Here is an 18,203-nt window from a genome sequence, read left to right on the forward strand (position 1 = left end):
CTGTAATATGAGCAAGAAATAAACCTTCATTGTGATGTGGGGGTTGTTTATTACACCAACTAGCCTACTACAATGAATACACAACTATGAGATACGTTTAGCATTACAAGCCAAGAGATACAACTTGCCTACCCTCTCTACAGTCCATACATAGTCCACAGTCTTCCTCTGATGGATGAGGCCCTATCACTTACATAAAAACAAATCTACACACATAAAGCTTCAAAAGGACAGATCAAGTGGGAGCTCCATCAAACCATGGTGCAGAGACATTTCTGCCTTTGTATGTGACATCATGCTGATGCTGACAGCTCTTCAAGCAGGCAGATAGAACCCAGAAGCTCAGTATCCAACCACTAGTCCTTTCTCTTCCTTAATATACATCCTTCATGTGCTATCTAACACTACAGTTCCCACCTAAACGTGAAGACTGTTTAAGAACAGTTGCTGTTACAGGACTTGGTAAGTTTTCTTTAAGAAAAAGGCTGTTTATGAATCTATGAAAAATGCCTCTGGAGATGGAAGGTTATTTACTTAGACAGAACAAACAAGTCTCGTAGCCTGAATTGACTCATGAAGTTAAAAGCAATCTGGCAAGCATAAAGCAAACGTGTCACGTGATAATTTCAGCGACATCAGTGCTCCGGAAGACTTATACTAATTTCAAACCCACAGATATTTTTTGGCTTAGGAACCAGAAGAATATTTATAATTGAGATTAAATTCTTAAAGATATTAAGGGTGCTCAAAAAAAATTGTTATATTCAACCACAGATATTACTGAAACACGATGCTTAAGTGGAGTTTTCATCATTACAAATTTCTTAGTTGACATCAGGTTCTAGGTGCTATGCTTATGATTTTAAGTATTAGTTATTCATTTAAAAGGTTTTAGTTTTTTAGGGCAGTTATAGGTTTCCAACAAAACTGAGAGGAAGATCAGGGATTTCTCATATATCTTCTGTCCCTAGACATGCATGGCCTTTATCAACATCACTCACCAGAATGGCACAATTTTTACCAAGGATGAAATGACCTGACACATCACAATCACCCAAGGTCAATAGTTTACTTAAGGGCTCATTCTTGGTGTTGTAAATTCTATGGGTTTGGGCACACATATAATATCATGTATCTATCTATGCTTATAACATCATCCAGAGTAGTTTTACTGCTCTAAAAAGCCTCCTTGCTCTGCCTACTCACCCTTCACTTCCCCGAATGCCTGGTAACCACTATCTTTTTACTGTATCCATAGTTATGCCTTTTACAGAACGTGATAGAGTTGAAATCAAACAGTCTGTAGCCTTTTCATACTGGCTTCTTTCATTTAGCAATAGGCACCTAAGGTTCCTCCATGTCTACTCATGACTTGATAGCTCACTTCTTTTTAGTGCTGAATAACCTTCCATTTGTCTAGGCATACCAATTTACTTATCCATTCACCGACTGAAGGACATCTTAGTTGCTTGCAACTTTTGCCAATTATGAATAAAGCTGCTGCAGACATCCATATGCACATTTTTGTGTAGATAGAAGTTTTCATCTCCTCTGGGTAAATGTCAATGAGCACGATTGTTGGATCATATGGTAAGAGTATGTTTAGTTTTGTAAAAAACTACCAACTGCCTCATAAAGTAGCTGTATCATTTTTCATTCCCATGAGCAATAACTGAGATTTCTTGTTGTTCCACATCCTCACCTTGGCGTTAGGCTTGTAAGTTGACTTCTCTTCCATAGATATACATTGGAACTTCAGGTTTTCTCTAACCTCTACCAGTTTCTCTGTTTGGCAGTTAATATACACATTATACCAAAAGCTCAGCTATTTAAAGGACTATGGTGTTACATCTCTTTTATTAAGTCTATTTCCAATTTTCATCTTATATCAGGGGAAGGGAAAGAAATAACAGCACCAAAGAGCTGCTTTGTGTCATTGGCTTACATATACTGACTTAGCACAGTATAAGCAGGGGGAAAGAGCCTGCAATTAGAGTGACATTATCCTTCCCTTATGAAGAAACTGGAGTTCTGAAAAGTTCTATAACTTGTGCACAACAGCAGGCTCACCAAAACTCAGTCACACCTGAACAACACAGTCAGGATGATAAATATCTGTTCATTTGGGGGTCCATTAAAATAAACCCCAAAGTAGATCTTACTCTGGCTAGAAATGACCATTCTATTTTTTGCTTCTTCACTAATCTTATCTTTTTATATTTCTCAAAATTCCTATGGATTTTAATTACCCATGCATCACTTTGCCTTTCATGAACATAAATATTTTTCCTCCTAAGTTTTGATGACACTATCAGTAAAAGTAATATAGCTTCATCTGTAATTAAACTCACCTAATGCATCACCATTATCATTTGTTTCATGCTCCCTTATTTCACAAGTAACGGAGTTAACTATAGTAATAAGTAGACCCCTTACAAGTACAGTGAATTGCAAAGTGACAGGGTGTTTTTACATAGCATGAAGATCCTGTCATTAACAACTATTTACTACATCACTGACTTTGGAAAATAGTTAAGTCTAATTGAATTCCACTTCAAGCTAAAATGACATAAGAAAATTTCGATTTAAAAGAAAGAAAACGAACTTTTTTTAAAACATTGTTTTTTAAAATGTTTCACCATAGAATTCCAAAACCCTTGTACCACATATTAATTAATAAATCAAAAAGACTATATTAACATAACATTTTAGGCACATATCAGCCATATAAGTCTGCCATAACTCATAAAAGCCTAAATAGAAAAAGAAAAACAGTGGGAACTTCAAGAAATTTGTTACATACAACAGGAAAAGAGCTTAAGTCAAGAATGGGGGTTGTGCACCTTATTAGTGGCTCATGCTTAGATCAGGAAGCAAGACAAAGAGGAAACAGAAGGGTGTGCGTTGTACCTGTTTTCTATCCATTCTCCCACAACCGCAGATGAAGACATTTTTGCTACTAATCTCAAAGTCTTTACAAGGGAGGGACCCCTGAATGCAGGGCCTCCAGTAACAAGAGCAACTTTCCTGCTCATCACAACCACACTTTCCAGCCATACCACCCAGGAATCTGGCCAGCACGAGCACTCTTTGAAAGCTCACTAGGTCCCAGGAACTCTGGCAGGCCCTGCTGCTCTTCGACAACCCTGTGACTGAAGAACCGCTGCTCTCCCCACCTTAGAGATGGAGGAGAGGCAGGCCCAGAGAATTTAAGAAAACTGCCCTTAGTCTCTCAGTTCCTCAGTAAAGCTAGGTGTGGGATGCAAGCAGACTGCAAAGACTGCCCCAAAGACCGTATTGTCCTCCCTTCTGTCCTGTCGCTCGTGAGGGCAGGGCCAATCAATGAGAGTCTCTCAGGTTCCTGGTGCTAGTAAGATCTCTGCTCACCCTGAAAAGGGTCCTTGATTTCCATAACTCTGAAGCCCACTCTCGCCTATGTAAAGTGCAGAAAAGGAGAAAAAAAGCTTCCACATCCGGGCTTTCAGAAAGTTCGCAGTGGTTCTCAGGCTTCACCTCAGAGCTGGCTCACAGAGCCCTCCACACCTTCAGAGTGGGTAATGGAAGGAAGAAACCCAGCATGTGTTACGTGACAGGGTCCACCCTCAGACCTGCACAGATCTCTGTTACATCAACCACACCACTGGGGTTAAAAAAAGAAGCCCACACTACAACACCAATGTTTCCACTTAGGACCTAGAAGGTATGAAGTACAAGTTGAGGTAAAAAATATATATATTTTTTCAAAAAATGCCCTTGGTCTATAATGAAAAGACAAAAGCCTGGGGCAGCTCTCAGTCAAATCTGCACCCCCACTTTATTTTTGCCCCCGTTTCACTCCCCTCCCCATCCCAATGTGAGGAACCCCCTGCAGCCCTGGCTTTAATGCTCCCCATCCATGCTCCCCACAAGGTTTACCGGCTTTGAAAGCACGGAGCACCCCTCTTCCAATTTAAACTCCCCACTTCATCTCCGCCATTCTCCCTCCAGCTCAAGATTCAAAAAGGACACTCCACCGTGAAGTGACACTTTCCGTTCACTAGGGGCGCTTCCTGTCCTGAGAGGAAGACTGGCTGTCATCTGCATCCTTTTCAATCAAAAATTCACTATTAAACAGTCTATAATAAACAGTGAATGACAAAGACCTTACTCTCGAAACTGCACACCACTGCAGAGGTGTTTGCCTGCTGCATCCCTGTGGGATTTAAGAAGGTAGGATGTTTATATCCCACTACTTAGCCTCCTGTTCCCTGGCATATGGTTTGTCTGGGGAGAGAAAAAAATCAAGAAGCCTTTGTGGAAACCTAGTCATCTACTTGTGGGTGTGGAAAATAAAAGCAGAGGGGAAATGAAATGAAAGGAAGCCCCTCCAAAACCACTCAAAAACTCCTACATGCATCACCGAATGAGGTCTAGAAGGTGGAGGTCATTTGTGGCCATAAGCATCCTTCCCTGCAGGTGGACACAGTCAAAAAAGTCAATTAACATTCACCTCCTTTCCCTCATCAGCTTCCTCACTGGAATCGAAGGTCTAGGGTGCCCAAACTCCAGAAGAAAATAACATTAATAATAGTAATAGCTCTCTCCTTTGAAAGACCCATCCTTTCTAAAGCTGACTTTACTTACCTCAAAAGAAAAAAATCTCTGGGCTTCACTTGGGTCAATAGTGGACACTATTCACCACTGACAAAATAAATATAAATGTTCATAATACGCTTCTATGAGGAAAAGCCATACTATGAAGTAAAATGAAACAAGAAAAATCATTGCTATCACCTCTAACCCCTAAGCTGCCCCCAGAAATACCAGAGTCTCCACAACCTTTCTACTTCCTCACCTACAGTAGCTTTTATTGAAGCAACTGAGTGAAAAGGTCAGTGAACCCCATGGTATGCAGTTTCACTGCATTTTGTTTAATTAATTTTAAAAAGTAAATATAATAGTTTTCTTCTACTCTTTTCCTTGGAAATACAGCTAATTTAACTGGAGAATAGACCTGAAAGATGTTTGTGAGCTGACCTGGCAACTGAACAATTAGAGCATTATCCCGTCACCGAACAAGCTCTAACAATTGACGGACTTTCTAAATACAATCAGCCCGCTTGTATTTAGAATACAAGCCCTGCCTGTATTTTAGGAAGGAAGATTTGTACTGTGAATATCAAATGAGCACAGGCTAGGGGACTTAAGGAGCCAGAGCCTCGAGCACAGGAGCGCCAGCAAATATATCTGAATGCAAAGTCAGCAGCTTTCTCATAAGCAGCATCTTGGGGTTGCAACACCAATTTATTTTTAAAGGACGATAGTTCATCAGCTGGAGTCGTCTTTGAAAACTGGAAAAAATATTAAAACACAAGCCAGAACGTTAAGCATTGCTCTGTGGAAAATGGAACATGCTAAGTCACATTTAAGGCTATGGGTTCTACCAAATGTAGCCTAATAATGGCTATCAAGGGGCAGATTTTTCTGGACTGCTGAAGTCAGGAAAATTTTCCCTCCTACAATGGCTGATTGGCAGATATTATCTGAGAAAGGACAGCTGAGATCTGTGGTTATTTTATGTCAATGGCTCAAATGAGCTGGTCTCCTCTCCCCTCTCCTTTCTGCCAATCCCTATGGCTATATCTCAACCTGCTACGGGAAATATTCTCATGGCGGTGGCTTAAAGGGACAGTAATCACCACAAAAGAATGTGAACACTGGGATGCATGTCTGATGCAACTCTTTGATTGAATATGTCTATGGTGATTTTTCTCAAAAGAACTTGTCAGATTAAAATTATAAATGACTTGAAACCTCTGGTACATGTTTCATTTGACTATTAGGGTGGTCAGGATGTCTAACTGAGGAAGGAGAAGAATGTCCCAGCAATCGACAGACCCTCTTGGGTCTTGATTTTACTGACTAAAACTCACCACTAACTTGATTGATGGGAGGGAGCACTGCTTGTTTATCCTTCTGGGAGCTTAAAGAGAAATCAAAGAAATATGAAACAGTATTACCTAGGTATCAAGTTAAGTTATAAACTCTGGAGGAGAACATGCTTACTGTGGCTAAAGACATACACCAGGTACAAATTTAGCAACAGCTCCTCCTATGAGACACCATGACCTTTGGCACTGGCATTTTCCCTGTATCGTTTCGGGTAGCACTGAAAGATGGTGGAAGTAATCTAATCTGTTAAAGCCCATGTCCCGAACAGAACTGCCCTTCTGAAACAGCGTCAGCAGAAACAACATCTTCTCACACTTACTTTGAAGGAACCAAGGGAACATTTGAAAAGAAATAGTGCATCACGCCTGGTCAGTGGGTGAGGATGAGTTTCAGTAGCAAGTCAGTGCATTTCAATGCTCACTGTTGAGAATGAAAAAGATGAATGCAACCTCTTCCAAACCGTCTGTCTTTAGAAGGAAGCACTAAAAATGAGCTTTTCTTTTTTTTAAGTGATAAGCTAGCAAACTGATTTTTCCTAATATGTCTGTCTAAAGTAGTATGTTCCATGCAGGATGCCGACTCCCAGCAATGCGGCTGGCTCTACCCCTTTGTAGGACAAAGACACAGAAGGAAGCACAAGGCAACCCACAGCCTAAAGGTTCTCACAGTGATGTACAAAAGGAATAGTGCATAGACAGCCCAGCTACAAATAGTTTGCCAAATTCCTTCACCTCCACATCTGAACTTGGGAATGCCCCATCCCGTTGGTATCACAAAACGCCGTGAACCACATGGGGAAGGGGAGCAGGAGACAATAACACTAACTACCGATGTGGCTACCAACATCTCAAGCCTGAAAAGAACAAAACCATTTACCAGCTATTTCCTGCCATCAGTCTGAACGACAGGAAGGCACAGTTGTGCAAAGGAGAAAAAATAAAATGAAAATAAACTGAGACTTTAAATCATCAGGAAACTTCATACGAATCTCATTTCCATGGCTTTCTCCCACTAAAAAACTCCCCCACTATAAAGTGATACCAGGTAAGTAACTAAACCTTTCAGAAATAAAACTAAGGTTCACGGTGGAGCCTTTTGTTTAGGCTTTTTTCCATTTCCTTCCCCAGCTGCCTGTCTTCGAATAAGACAAACTTTTGGCAGGAACCCTGATAACTTCCATCCAGACATCTGGATGGATTAGACAAGGGAAGTCTGGACGAACAAACCCTGGCACTCAGAAATGAAGCAGGCTTTTAAAACCAAAAAGCCAAAACAGCAGCTAAATAACATAATGCTTTCTGATAAAAAAAAAAATTTACTTTTCAAAAAATGAGATAGACACCATCCTCAGGGATCCTTAAGGTAGGATTCTAAATTAGGATTTTTCAGCTCAAGCTGAGCCAGTATTTCTCAAAAAAGCCATTAGCATACACACGCCCCATATACAGTTCTTCAACAGACTGAAGTTTCATATTCTAATCAATACATGTTTACTTACTTGCTTCCTTCGGTAATGAGCAAATTGAGAGAGGCCTAGGACAGTTGCAAGAGCACCTCCTCCAACAAGAACAGTCCCTTTTACTGCCTTTTGAAATGCCATTTCTTAGCCTACAGAGGGAAAAAAAGGAAACAAAAAGAAGTTAATTGGGATTTTTATCACACAACAACCCTCATAATAAAAAGAGCCTCTGTCGATTATAAAACTACGTTAAACTAGAAAACAAAACATAAAATAAGGAAGTTACTAACCTGTCGATTTGTATACAGCAATTCAAAAACAAATCACAAAAAACCTAGAGGAGGGAATTGACCATGGAAGAGTTACTTTCCAGCGGGAACTAAAGAAAAGCAAATTAAGAGGCAACTGAGGATTCTTAAGGTATAAAGAAAGTCAAGAGAACTGCGAAAAGAAATGTGATTGTGTATCGGACGAAACTGCACGCTTGCAAATTGGTTCAACTGCTAATCCCCTCCACAAGGAGACCTGGTAGAAGGCTTCTGTCTCTCAACATGACAATGAACCTCAGGCCTGCTGCAAGTTCTTTAGCGAGTGTTTAATTCCGAATTGCAGTACAATCCCCTTTCTGAGTTTAACCTTTCCTACCGAAGTTCTCATAGAGCCAAGAGCCAACATTTGCGTTTCTATCGCTATAAAGTCTATACTTTACAGATAAAAAGTGAAAGGAAGCCATGCCCTTCTTGATTCTTTCATGAAATGACAGATTTATCACTATTAATCCCTTTAATTAAGGGAATTTAAAAAGAAAAGGGCTCTTCTAGCCAGAGTTTCAAGACACCACGCTGTAAGGAGTAAGCACCATCCAGATCAAGCACTCTTTCATGCTCACGGTATATTGCTAAACAAAGTTTTGTGTTGTGTTAGCTCTTGACTTTCTTTCTTCTCACTTTAAAAAATATATATATATTTCTACTACTAGACTTAAATATTCTTTAACTTTTTCAGAAGCCAAAAAAAGCATAAAATGGAAAATTTCACCAAAAAAAACTCTTGTCTGCTTTTATTCTGCTAAATAAAAAAAAAAGAAAAACTGTGTGTTCACCTGAAAAAGAAATTCTAACCTAGAGGTGGTACTGAGCAATCTGACCTGCCTAAAACATTCATTGGCAGTAACAGCTGGCATACCAACGTCTTAAATGAAAGCCACCACCCTGTTTTCCTGAGCAGACGGAGGTCTGACCTGTCTAGGCAACACACCTTATACTGTACAGACATCCCATGACTCAAAGTTTTTAATATGAAGTCAGTTTTAACCTAGGATAGTAAAGAACAAATAGTACCTCATGTAAATTATGATACAGTTTCAATGTCTGGGTCCATGTTGGATGGACAGAATCCATTAGTGTAACTATCCTAAATCAAAGACTTTCAGTGTAGTCGGTAACTATGATCTGGAATGCTATCAATTATGTACTAAAATAAAAGTCGGCATATCTTAAAATTTTATTTTTCCTCTGATCTCATTCCTTTCGACAACTAATAAATTCCTACGACTCATCATTTTTATTAAAATTCTCACCAGAAAAATATTTCCCGTGTATATGTTCTCTGCTGCTGGAGGTCCCTTCTTTACTGTCCCTTCTCTACATCAACCATCCCCTCACCCAAGCGATGCAAAACGATTGGTACAGGCTGACGTGGGGCCTCCATTCATTATTCAGTCAATGTTAAGCAAAACCTTATGTCCAAGGTTGCTCTGATAGTAAAAACCACACCTTAGCCAACTTGGAAAGCATCCATCTGTCACAGCGCACCATCACCATCCCCAGCACTGCTACCAATGGTCAGGTGGGTGCCTACCACACAACAATAGAAACCCTAGCTGGTGAGAGACAGCAGGCTATCTCCAGACTAACTGGGTTCCCCTGACGACTAGGGACAGAGAACACAAACCCAGTACTAGTTACCTAAACAATGTGTGTGCACTCCCCACACAGACAGCGGTCTGGTGCTCCCTTAGATGTGAGTTTTATAGCTGACTTTAGCTCAGTATCATTGTTTCTGTGTTGATAATGTCATTGATAACCTCATAAAAGTTACCACACCCCGACATAGCCAACAGAGGGATGCTCTATAACATGGTCAATGAAAATGACTCAACAGAGGTGTTCATTCAGCCAGTTAAGTCTGGAGCTAGATTTTTCCAATTGTGTTAGGTCCCTGCTCACCTTATTATACTGCTTCACTTTGATTTGTCTGAAACCAAAACTTGCAAAGGGTTTCTCAATGAGCCACTAACACTAATGAAAAACTGCGTTAATATATTATTTTGTGGCATCACCAATAATGTTGACTATAATCAATAGTTTCTTTTTTTCAGTAATTTCATAAAATAATCTATGCTTGAGAGATCATTATTTCTATTGTGATCAAATCCATCCATTTCATCTGGCTAGTTGGAATGAATAAAACACTCTTATAGGTAATTCAAAAACAAAAGCACGGAATCAATTTCACCTGGCTCTCCTAAGATGCTGATGATGATTATGGTAATTTTTATTAATGTTATAATGACAGTTGTTGACATTTATTGAGCATGTGCTAGGTATTAGGTACCATCCTTTTAATTCTCTACATTCATACATCAGCTCACATCACCCTCACAACACCCTAATTTCATAAAAGAGGCTGCTGCAGTTCAGTAGGAGTAGGGGATTTGCCCAAGATCACTCCCTAGTAAGTGACAAAACCACAGCTTAGTCTACGTTAACCACTGGGTGGTTCTCCCCTGCCTTTGCTCTCACAAGGCAACTTCACCCCAAGAGACACACCATATTTTGCTGTTACTCCCAAAAGAAGGTTCTGTTCTCAAGCACTCGCCCAAAGTGTACAGTCCCTTGGCATTAGGGTCCCTCTGAGGCAAGGAAGAAGCCTCTGACAAAATATCTACTAATAACCCTCTGCCAGGCAATGTAAATACTTTGTTTAACATCCAAAGAAAGAAATTTAAAACAAATAAATATAAATCATATGCTGTGGACTACTTGTACCCATTTACATTTCACTATAAGAAGGAAAGTTTTCAAAGTAATTATGAAGAAGAAAAGATTGTTTCCCTTCAAAGCAAAAGCTGCAATCAGGAAGTTAGCAAAGAAGGGGAACAAAAATATCAATAAATCTTTACCTTTCTAATTTAAAAGTGTGAAAAGACCAGAGGTAGAAAAGAAAACTAGAGGTAAGAAAAAATCATGCAAAAAATAAAATTAGCTTAGTTATCACAGCCTGATGGCCATGTATAATAGCCTATGAATTAAGTCACATATACATTGGCTCAGGACTGGCTCCTGCATTTTCACAGACCAGTGCCAGTGCTCTACTACTTGCAAGGAGAACCAGCCCAACTAAAATAAAAATAAAAACCTAATAAACCTAAATAAAAAGATACTCAACTAAATATACCTGTGAGTTTATCAACTGCCTCAAAAAATACTACCAATTTCGAGGATTATATATTAGTCTGTCTTGTAACTCCGTCTTATACCTACCTGTGCAATACTGAATGTTATTAATACTCTAATAGATGAAAGACTCTGAATAGCCAAAGCAATCATGAGAATGAAGAACAAAGCTGGAGACATCACAATTCCTGATTTCAAGCTATCTTACAAAGCTACATTAATTAAAACAGAATGGTATTGGCATAAAAGCAGACATATAAACCATGGAGCAGAATACAGAGCCCAGAAAAAAGTCCAGCCATATATGTTTGATTAATTTTCAACAAAGGAGCCAATAATATACAATGGAGAAAGTCCCTTCAATAAATGGTGTTGGGAAAACTGGACAGCTACATGCAAAAGAATGAGACTAGACCACTATTTTACACCATACACAAAAATAAATTCAAAATGAATTAAAAACTTAAATGTAAGACCTGAAACCATAAAACTCCCAGAAGAAAACAAAGGGGATAAGATCCTTGAGACTGGTCTTGGTGATATTTTTTTGGATTTGACACTAAAAGCAAAGGCAACAAAAGAAAAATAAACAAGGACTACATCAAACTAAAGAGCTTCTGGACAGCAAAAGAAACCATCAACAAAATGAAAAGGCAACCAACAGAATGGGAGAAAATATTTTCAAACCATCTGATAAGGAGTTAATATCCAGATATATAATATATGAAGAACTCATATAGCTCAATAGCAAAAAAAAAAAAAAAAAAAGGCAATTTGAAAAATGGACAGAGGGACTCAACTGACATTTTTCCAAAGAGATACAAATGTCCAGCAGGTAGGCAAAAAGGTGCACAACATTCCTGATCCTCAGGAAAATGCAAAAAAAAATCACAATGAGATATCACCTCCCATACAAAGAGAAGAGAGGACAACTGCTGGTGAACATGTGGAAAAAAGGGAACCCTTGTTCACTATTTGTGGGAATGTAAATTGGTCTATACACATGGAAAACAATATGGAGTTTCCGCATAAAATTTAAAATAGAACTATCATATGATGCAGCAATTTCAGTTCTGGGTATTCATCTGAAGAAAATGAAAACACTAACTCAAAAAGATACATGCACCCTCATGTTCATTGCAGCATTATTTACAATAGCCAAGATATGGAAACAACTTAAGTGTCCACTGATGGATGAATGGATAAAGTAAATTGTATACACACACACACACACACACACACACACACACACAAGCAGTACAATATTATATTATTTGGCCATAAAAAAGAATGAAACCCTGCCATTTGCAGAAACATGGATGGACCTTGAAGAGTATTAGGATAACTGAGATAAATCAGACAAATAGTGTATGATCTCGCTTATATTAGAATCTAAACAACACTAACTCATAGAAACAGAGAACAGAGGCAGGGAGTGAGGGAGGCAAGGGAAACAGATGAAGGTAGTCAAAAGGTACAAACTTCTAGTTAGAAGAAAATGAGTTCTCAGGATGTAATACACAGCATGGCGCCTATAGTTAACAACACTGTATTGTATATTTGAAAGTTGCTAAGAGAGCAAATCTTAAAAGTTTTCATCAAAGAAAAAAGAACTTAACTATGTGAAGTGATGGATTCAACTAAGCTTATTATGATAATTATTTTGTAATACATAAATAATACCAAATCATTATGTTGTACACCTTAAACTAATACAATGTTATGTTAATTATATCTCAATATAACTGTAAGAAAAGAAACATTTAAATTATAGCCAGAAGAGAGGAGAGTAGCTAGAAGTAGAAGTGGGGATGATGGTAAAACACCACCCAATGGTGCTTCCATCAACCGGAAGATGTAGGCAGGATAGCGTAAAGCTAGGGTGCTATTTCTCCTTTGTTCTATTCTAACTCAAGCACTGAGTTATGATGCCCTGGAAGAAAGAATAGAACCACAATATTGACAGTGACTAAATTTCACCTGAATTTCTGTGATTTGGAGTCCCTCAAAATGACTGGAAGGCTGGGAGGATGTCTAAAAAGAGAAGTTGTTAAATTATATTATTTCCAGAACCAAGACAGTGTCAAATTGAAAAAAAAAAAAAACAGTAGAATATCCAGTCAGGATGTCACAGTGAACTCATCATGCTTCAACTCATCTTGTATGCTCTAAATACATGGTAATGACAGGTAAAGCAGATAAAGAGGAAAAACACATACATACATATATATTAGCATGCATACTGTGATGGATAAGAAAGTAAGGTGCTGTGTCATTGCAGTGAAACAAGAGATTGGCTCTGACTAAAAGAATTAAGGAAGGCTTCAAAAAAGACAGGATACTTGAGAAGGGTCTTGAAGAAAGAAAAGCACTTGTAGGGGAGTTAGGAGGGGCAGGACTGGATAGAGAGAGATCAGAAGGAGAAAGAAGAACATCACAGTAATGTGGGGGAAGCAGACAAGTAGTTATCTGGTTTGGCTGGAGATGATGTTCTGTTGGAAACGAAGTTTAAAAAGAAGTCCAGAGCAAGAGTTTTAAAAAAAGACTGTTAGAAATTCTATGAAAGCTGCCTCAATGTTCCCAGCCTGCCAAATTGTTCAGTGTCTTTTCATGTAGTCAGTATTTAATAACTGCAGTACCTTATGGAAAGGTAAATACAGAATCCCTTACAAAAGCAGTAAGCTAAGTGTATCATATTTATTGTGTTCAAACTAGGTTTATAAATCACTTCCTAGATTTGAGGATGGTATCACCTCTTGTAATAGCAACAAGAGGTTCTGATTTTCTGATGTAGAAATAGTGAGTGGTCATTTCAAGGATTATTTATTTCCCTCAAATAGTTTTTAATATCCTCTACTTTGGACTTTACTATTTGTCTGCCTCTATTCCTTCTGTGCCTCCCATGTGCCCTATTCCATCTTGCATCTAGCACACTGTTGGGTATTTCATAGATGCACAGTAAATGTTTACTGAGTGGGAAGGAGAAAGAAGCAAAAGAGAGTGAATGAAGAGAGAAAGAGAAGAAAGAAGAAAGAAAAGAAGGATGAGAGGGAAAGAGAAAGGGGCTAAAATTTGTTTTTTATTAAAAATTTATAAAATCATTATCAGCTGTTTATATATAATAACTTCATAACAATTTTGGAAAATTTTCACTACACTGAATTAACATTTAAAAGAAAGACCAAAACACTGAAGTTACAGTATCACTACTACAACTTTTATTGTTGTATCGTATACTGATAAATAATAAACTTCATTTACCACAAAAAGAATAAAAATAAAAAAAGACTCTGTGTATGTGAAATAAGATACTTCCGTGATCTTCTGGTGGCAATGGGGAGTTGAGGCTGCAGATGAAAGAAGCAAAATGCTTTATCCCATGAGTTATGAGGAGCATTCATACTCCTTTTGCGTTGAAGCTTACGATGAAAACAGAGACCAACTGAAGGGCAATGAAAGAGTCCCCACGTGAGGAGAGCCTGGTTTGAGATAACAATGAAAATGCAAACACAGAGACTGACATTTTGTAGAAACCTCTAAAGATAGTAAGTACTCTGAGAGGCCAGACAGGACCTGATAACCAGTTACAGAGGCACCAGGAAGAGGCAGAACCCGTAAGAGGCTGTAGCCGAGATAGCTGGGGACTGGCTCCAATATTACAACATGAGCATTTAGAAAGAGGACCATGTTTAAGGGAGAAGAGCTCAGTTGGCAATTACAGCAATCTGAAATCTCAAACTTACAAGAGTAATCAGAGCTAAAGGGATGATTTGGGAATCTTCTGCCTGGAACTGTCAAATGTAACTACTGCACAATAAAATGTATTTACTGCGAGCAAACAAAAACCGGATTTGCCATTTCTCAGTTTGCTGACCGCAACTCCTCTAGCTCAACTGAATTCTTAGCTGTCCTTTTAGGTCTCCCATTATAGAAAGAGAGACTTCAACAGTGAGAACAACTGCTCAGATCTTTTTTCAAAGAGTCCCTGAGCTCCCACCACTTCTGCCTCCTCCCATTCAGAAGTAAAGCTACTCGTCCAGTTAACTCATGTATTTGAATAATTTAACCACATACTTTAGACTTAAAAACAAGAATAACTATCCATTGAAAAAGGCTGAGGGTTCCCTCAGCAACCACCCACAAGTAAATTTATTCCAGAACAAGAGCATATTTCCTGACCACTGAATTCTCCAAATAGAATACTCAAACTCTTCTTCCTGTCTTACAGTCTTAGCTTCTCTCTTAATTTAACATAAATAAAATCCATCCAAATGAGTTATCACTCCTCTATGCAAGGAGTCCTAGGTCTCTTCACTTTTACAAAAACTCTCCTCTGGCTTCTTCCATAGAAATAGCAACTTCCTTTCCAGTCTCTATGTTCTCCATTAATTTAAGAAAAATTGGGACTTCTCAGGGTTTTGAGTTTTATGCCAGCACAGAAGTAAGCAAATTTCTCCCCACCCCTTACAAGAATGATCAGTGTGGGCCAGTAGGAAATATAGCTCGAAGATAATTTTCAATAGAGTAACTTCAACCACAAGCCCTGCAGCCCTTGAGACCTGTGTTCTCTAACAAAACATAAGGCATTCCATGCCCTTTACCCACCCTGGGAAACCCAGATGAACAAGGCCTTTAAAACATAAACCAAAACCCCCAGGACATAACCTAAATGTAGCCTGTGCTACTGCACAAGCCCTTTACCTAAGCATATGCAGGTCCAAAGGAAGCAAGAAGCTCCTTACACTTCAACTGTGCAGTCTTGTGTACCTTGTAACTGTGCATGGGAAACTGCCCCCTCATCTATTTTCAGTCAAGACATTCCGCCAAACCCACAGAAGGCACAACCTACAGGGCCAGGACTCAAGGTCCACCTGCACACAAATTCAGTGACTTATGGGAGAAGGGTGCATGAAATCTTACAAAACAAGGGTGCAGGACTTCATCAGAAGAAGTACTGTCCAACCAGTCCATACTCATGGAACTTGGTGGCAAGTTCACAGCAAAATGGATGAGGGAGTGAGTTTGAAAGCACTTTCCCATTAAGCAGCCCAGTTTTAACCATGAAAGTCAAGATTTCTGGGTTGCTGTAAACTAGACATGTTTCAACAAGGCAAGCCCTTTATTTTTCTAACTGATATACTATCAAATATTCTGTATACTTCCCTCTAAGAAAGCAAAAGTCCAGACAAACCAAGCATATGTGGATAAAGTGCTGATATACTCAAGTAACAATCAAAGCTTACCACGTACTACCTTCTCTTTCAAGGCTGACCTTACAGTGGGAATAATACCAGCACTCTGCTAGCAAATGCATCCTCCCAGCCCAGCAGAGAGTCACTTCCAAACACATACATCTTACATGGTGACATGTGATCCCTACAGAAACACAGAGAGAGCCCTCGGGCATGCTTTTTGAAAGCTGTCAGACATAAATGAACAAAACAGTCAACATCAGAGTGCCATCAGGCTGTTCTCTAGAAACAGAGAAGAGTCCTAGTCTGTAACTTGAGAATGAATTACCCTTTTGGTGGCTTTAAACATTTTTAAAAAGGATTTAGGCCAACTCTGGAGGGGAAATGAACCTAAGGGTTATCCACAAAAGATTATGCCAATGGAAATAAGTGAATGTATCAAGTCCTGAGAAAACAGAAGATACTTTTATCCTTCAATCACTGACATCCCTAGCCCTTCTTCTCTTTCATACATGTATTTTTTTCATGAGGTTCACCATAGAATTCCAAGAAATCAGTGAAGCCCATCTGGGCTAATAATAGATTTATACTCATTAAATGTGAATGATCAGTTTAATTCATAATGGAATGATTTCTATTGTATCTGCTTTTCATGGAATCGCTATTAAAAATCATAAAGAACTACAGTTAATGCAAGTGAACTTGTTTTCCAGTTCAAATTCATTTTGAAACCAAAATTAATATGTATTCTCTATCATCCCAGATATGATCATGGATTTCTTATTTTAAGTTGGAAACTGTGTTTTTTTTTTTAATCCACAACACAACAATAACAACCAACCTAGAGTTATAAAAAAATGCATTCACCGAGCAGGATATCAAAGCACAAACAGAAAGGTGTTTCTGATGTCATTTAGAAAAGCATTCTTCTTACTTAGTAAAATAAGACAAATGAAAGCACCAAATAAAAGTTATCAGAGAAGTTAGAAATATAATGAATCCTCAGATTCTAGATGTCCAAAACTGTGGACTGTGGCTGATGAGGAAGCTAAGCAACGTAATCACACGTTGCTGGTCCAGGTTTGCCCCTGTCTTTTCACACCCCATAAGAATGTCTGACTGCTTTAGGGAAGGGCATCTTCTATTTCCAATCAGTTTCCCCAGGAAATCCAATGCCAGAAGGGGCCAACCCAAAAGGGGGGGGAAAATGTTGACAAAGGGAAAGTATCTTAACAGATAAAAGAGAAACAAAATCAGGAAATAAAGAGAAAGTGAAAGAAGGCAGACTGTATGTTTATATTGGTTCTCATAGCTTCAACCCAGAAAAAATACCTTGGAAAAACTTCCCATTCTCTCTCTGGGGCACCTTTAAGTCAGTTAGAACCTTTTAGGTGCAGATGACTGAGAAAGGGGTTAGCCCAAGACCACTCTGCAGGCCCAAAGGAGGGCAGGAGCCTGGAAGCCTGCTGGAAGTGGTTGGCACAAAGAAGGGCTGACCTGCTTCCAGAGGTTCTGATCAGAGTTTGAGAAATGTAAGCAAAAGAGACAAAAAGAAGAGGAGCAAATAAGGTCAACAACTATTTTAAATGAGCCAGTTAAAAGTCTCTGTTGTGAGGATCACAGATTTGAAAAGACATATGCACCCCTATGTGTAATGGCAGCTCTATTTACAAGTGCCAAGACATGAAAGCAACCTAAGTGTCCATCAGTAGATGAATGGATAAAGAAGAGGTGGTACATATACACAATGGAATACTATTCAGCCATAAGAAGAAAACAAATCCTACCATTTGCAACAACATGGATGGAGCTAGAGGGTGTTATGCTCAGTGAAATAAGTCAGGTGGAGAAAGACAGGCACCAAATGATTTCACTCATCTGTGGAGTATAACAACAAAGCAAAACTGAAGGAACAAAACAGCAGCAGACTCTCAGACTCCAAGAAGGGACTAGTGGTTACCAAAGGGAAAAGGGTTGGTGAGGGTAGGTGGGGAGGAAGGGATAAGGGGATTAAGGGACATTATGATTATGATTAGCGCACATAATATAGGGGGGTCACGGGGAAGGAAGTATAGCACAGAGAAGACAAGTAGTGACTCTATAGCACCTTATTATGCTGATGGACAGTAACTGTAATGGGGTATGTGGTGGGGACTTGATAAT

At 39.0% G+C, this 18,203-nt stretch overlaps 1 protein-coding gene across 2 annotated transcripts in view; it reads right to left on the reverse strand.

The window, feature by feature from the left end:
* The window catches only part of GPD2 (glycerol-3-phosphate dehydrogenase 2), a 124,142-nt gene that overhangs the window by 87,648 nt on the left and 18,291 nt on the right, over positions 1 to 18,203 (reverse strand). For both annotated transcript variants that reach the window (XM_036884142.2, XM_036884141.2), the window contains exon 2: positions 7,430 to 7,539. In XM_036884142.2, coding sequence (XP_036740037.1) covers positions 7,430 to 7,531 — 102 coding nt within the window. In that variant the 5' untranslated portion in view covers positions 7,532 to 7,539. The remainder of the gene's footprint in view (positions 1 to 7,429; positions 7,540 to 18,203) is intronic.

This window comes from Manis pentadactyla, chromosome 8 (assembly GCF_030020395.1).
Source record: "Manis pentadactyla isolate mManPen7 chromosome 8, mManPen7.hap1, whole genome shotgun sequence".
Taxonomy (NCBI): Eukaryota; Metazoa; Chordata; class Mammalia; order Pholidota; family Manidae; genus Manis; species Manis pentadactyla.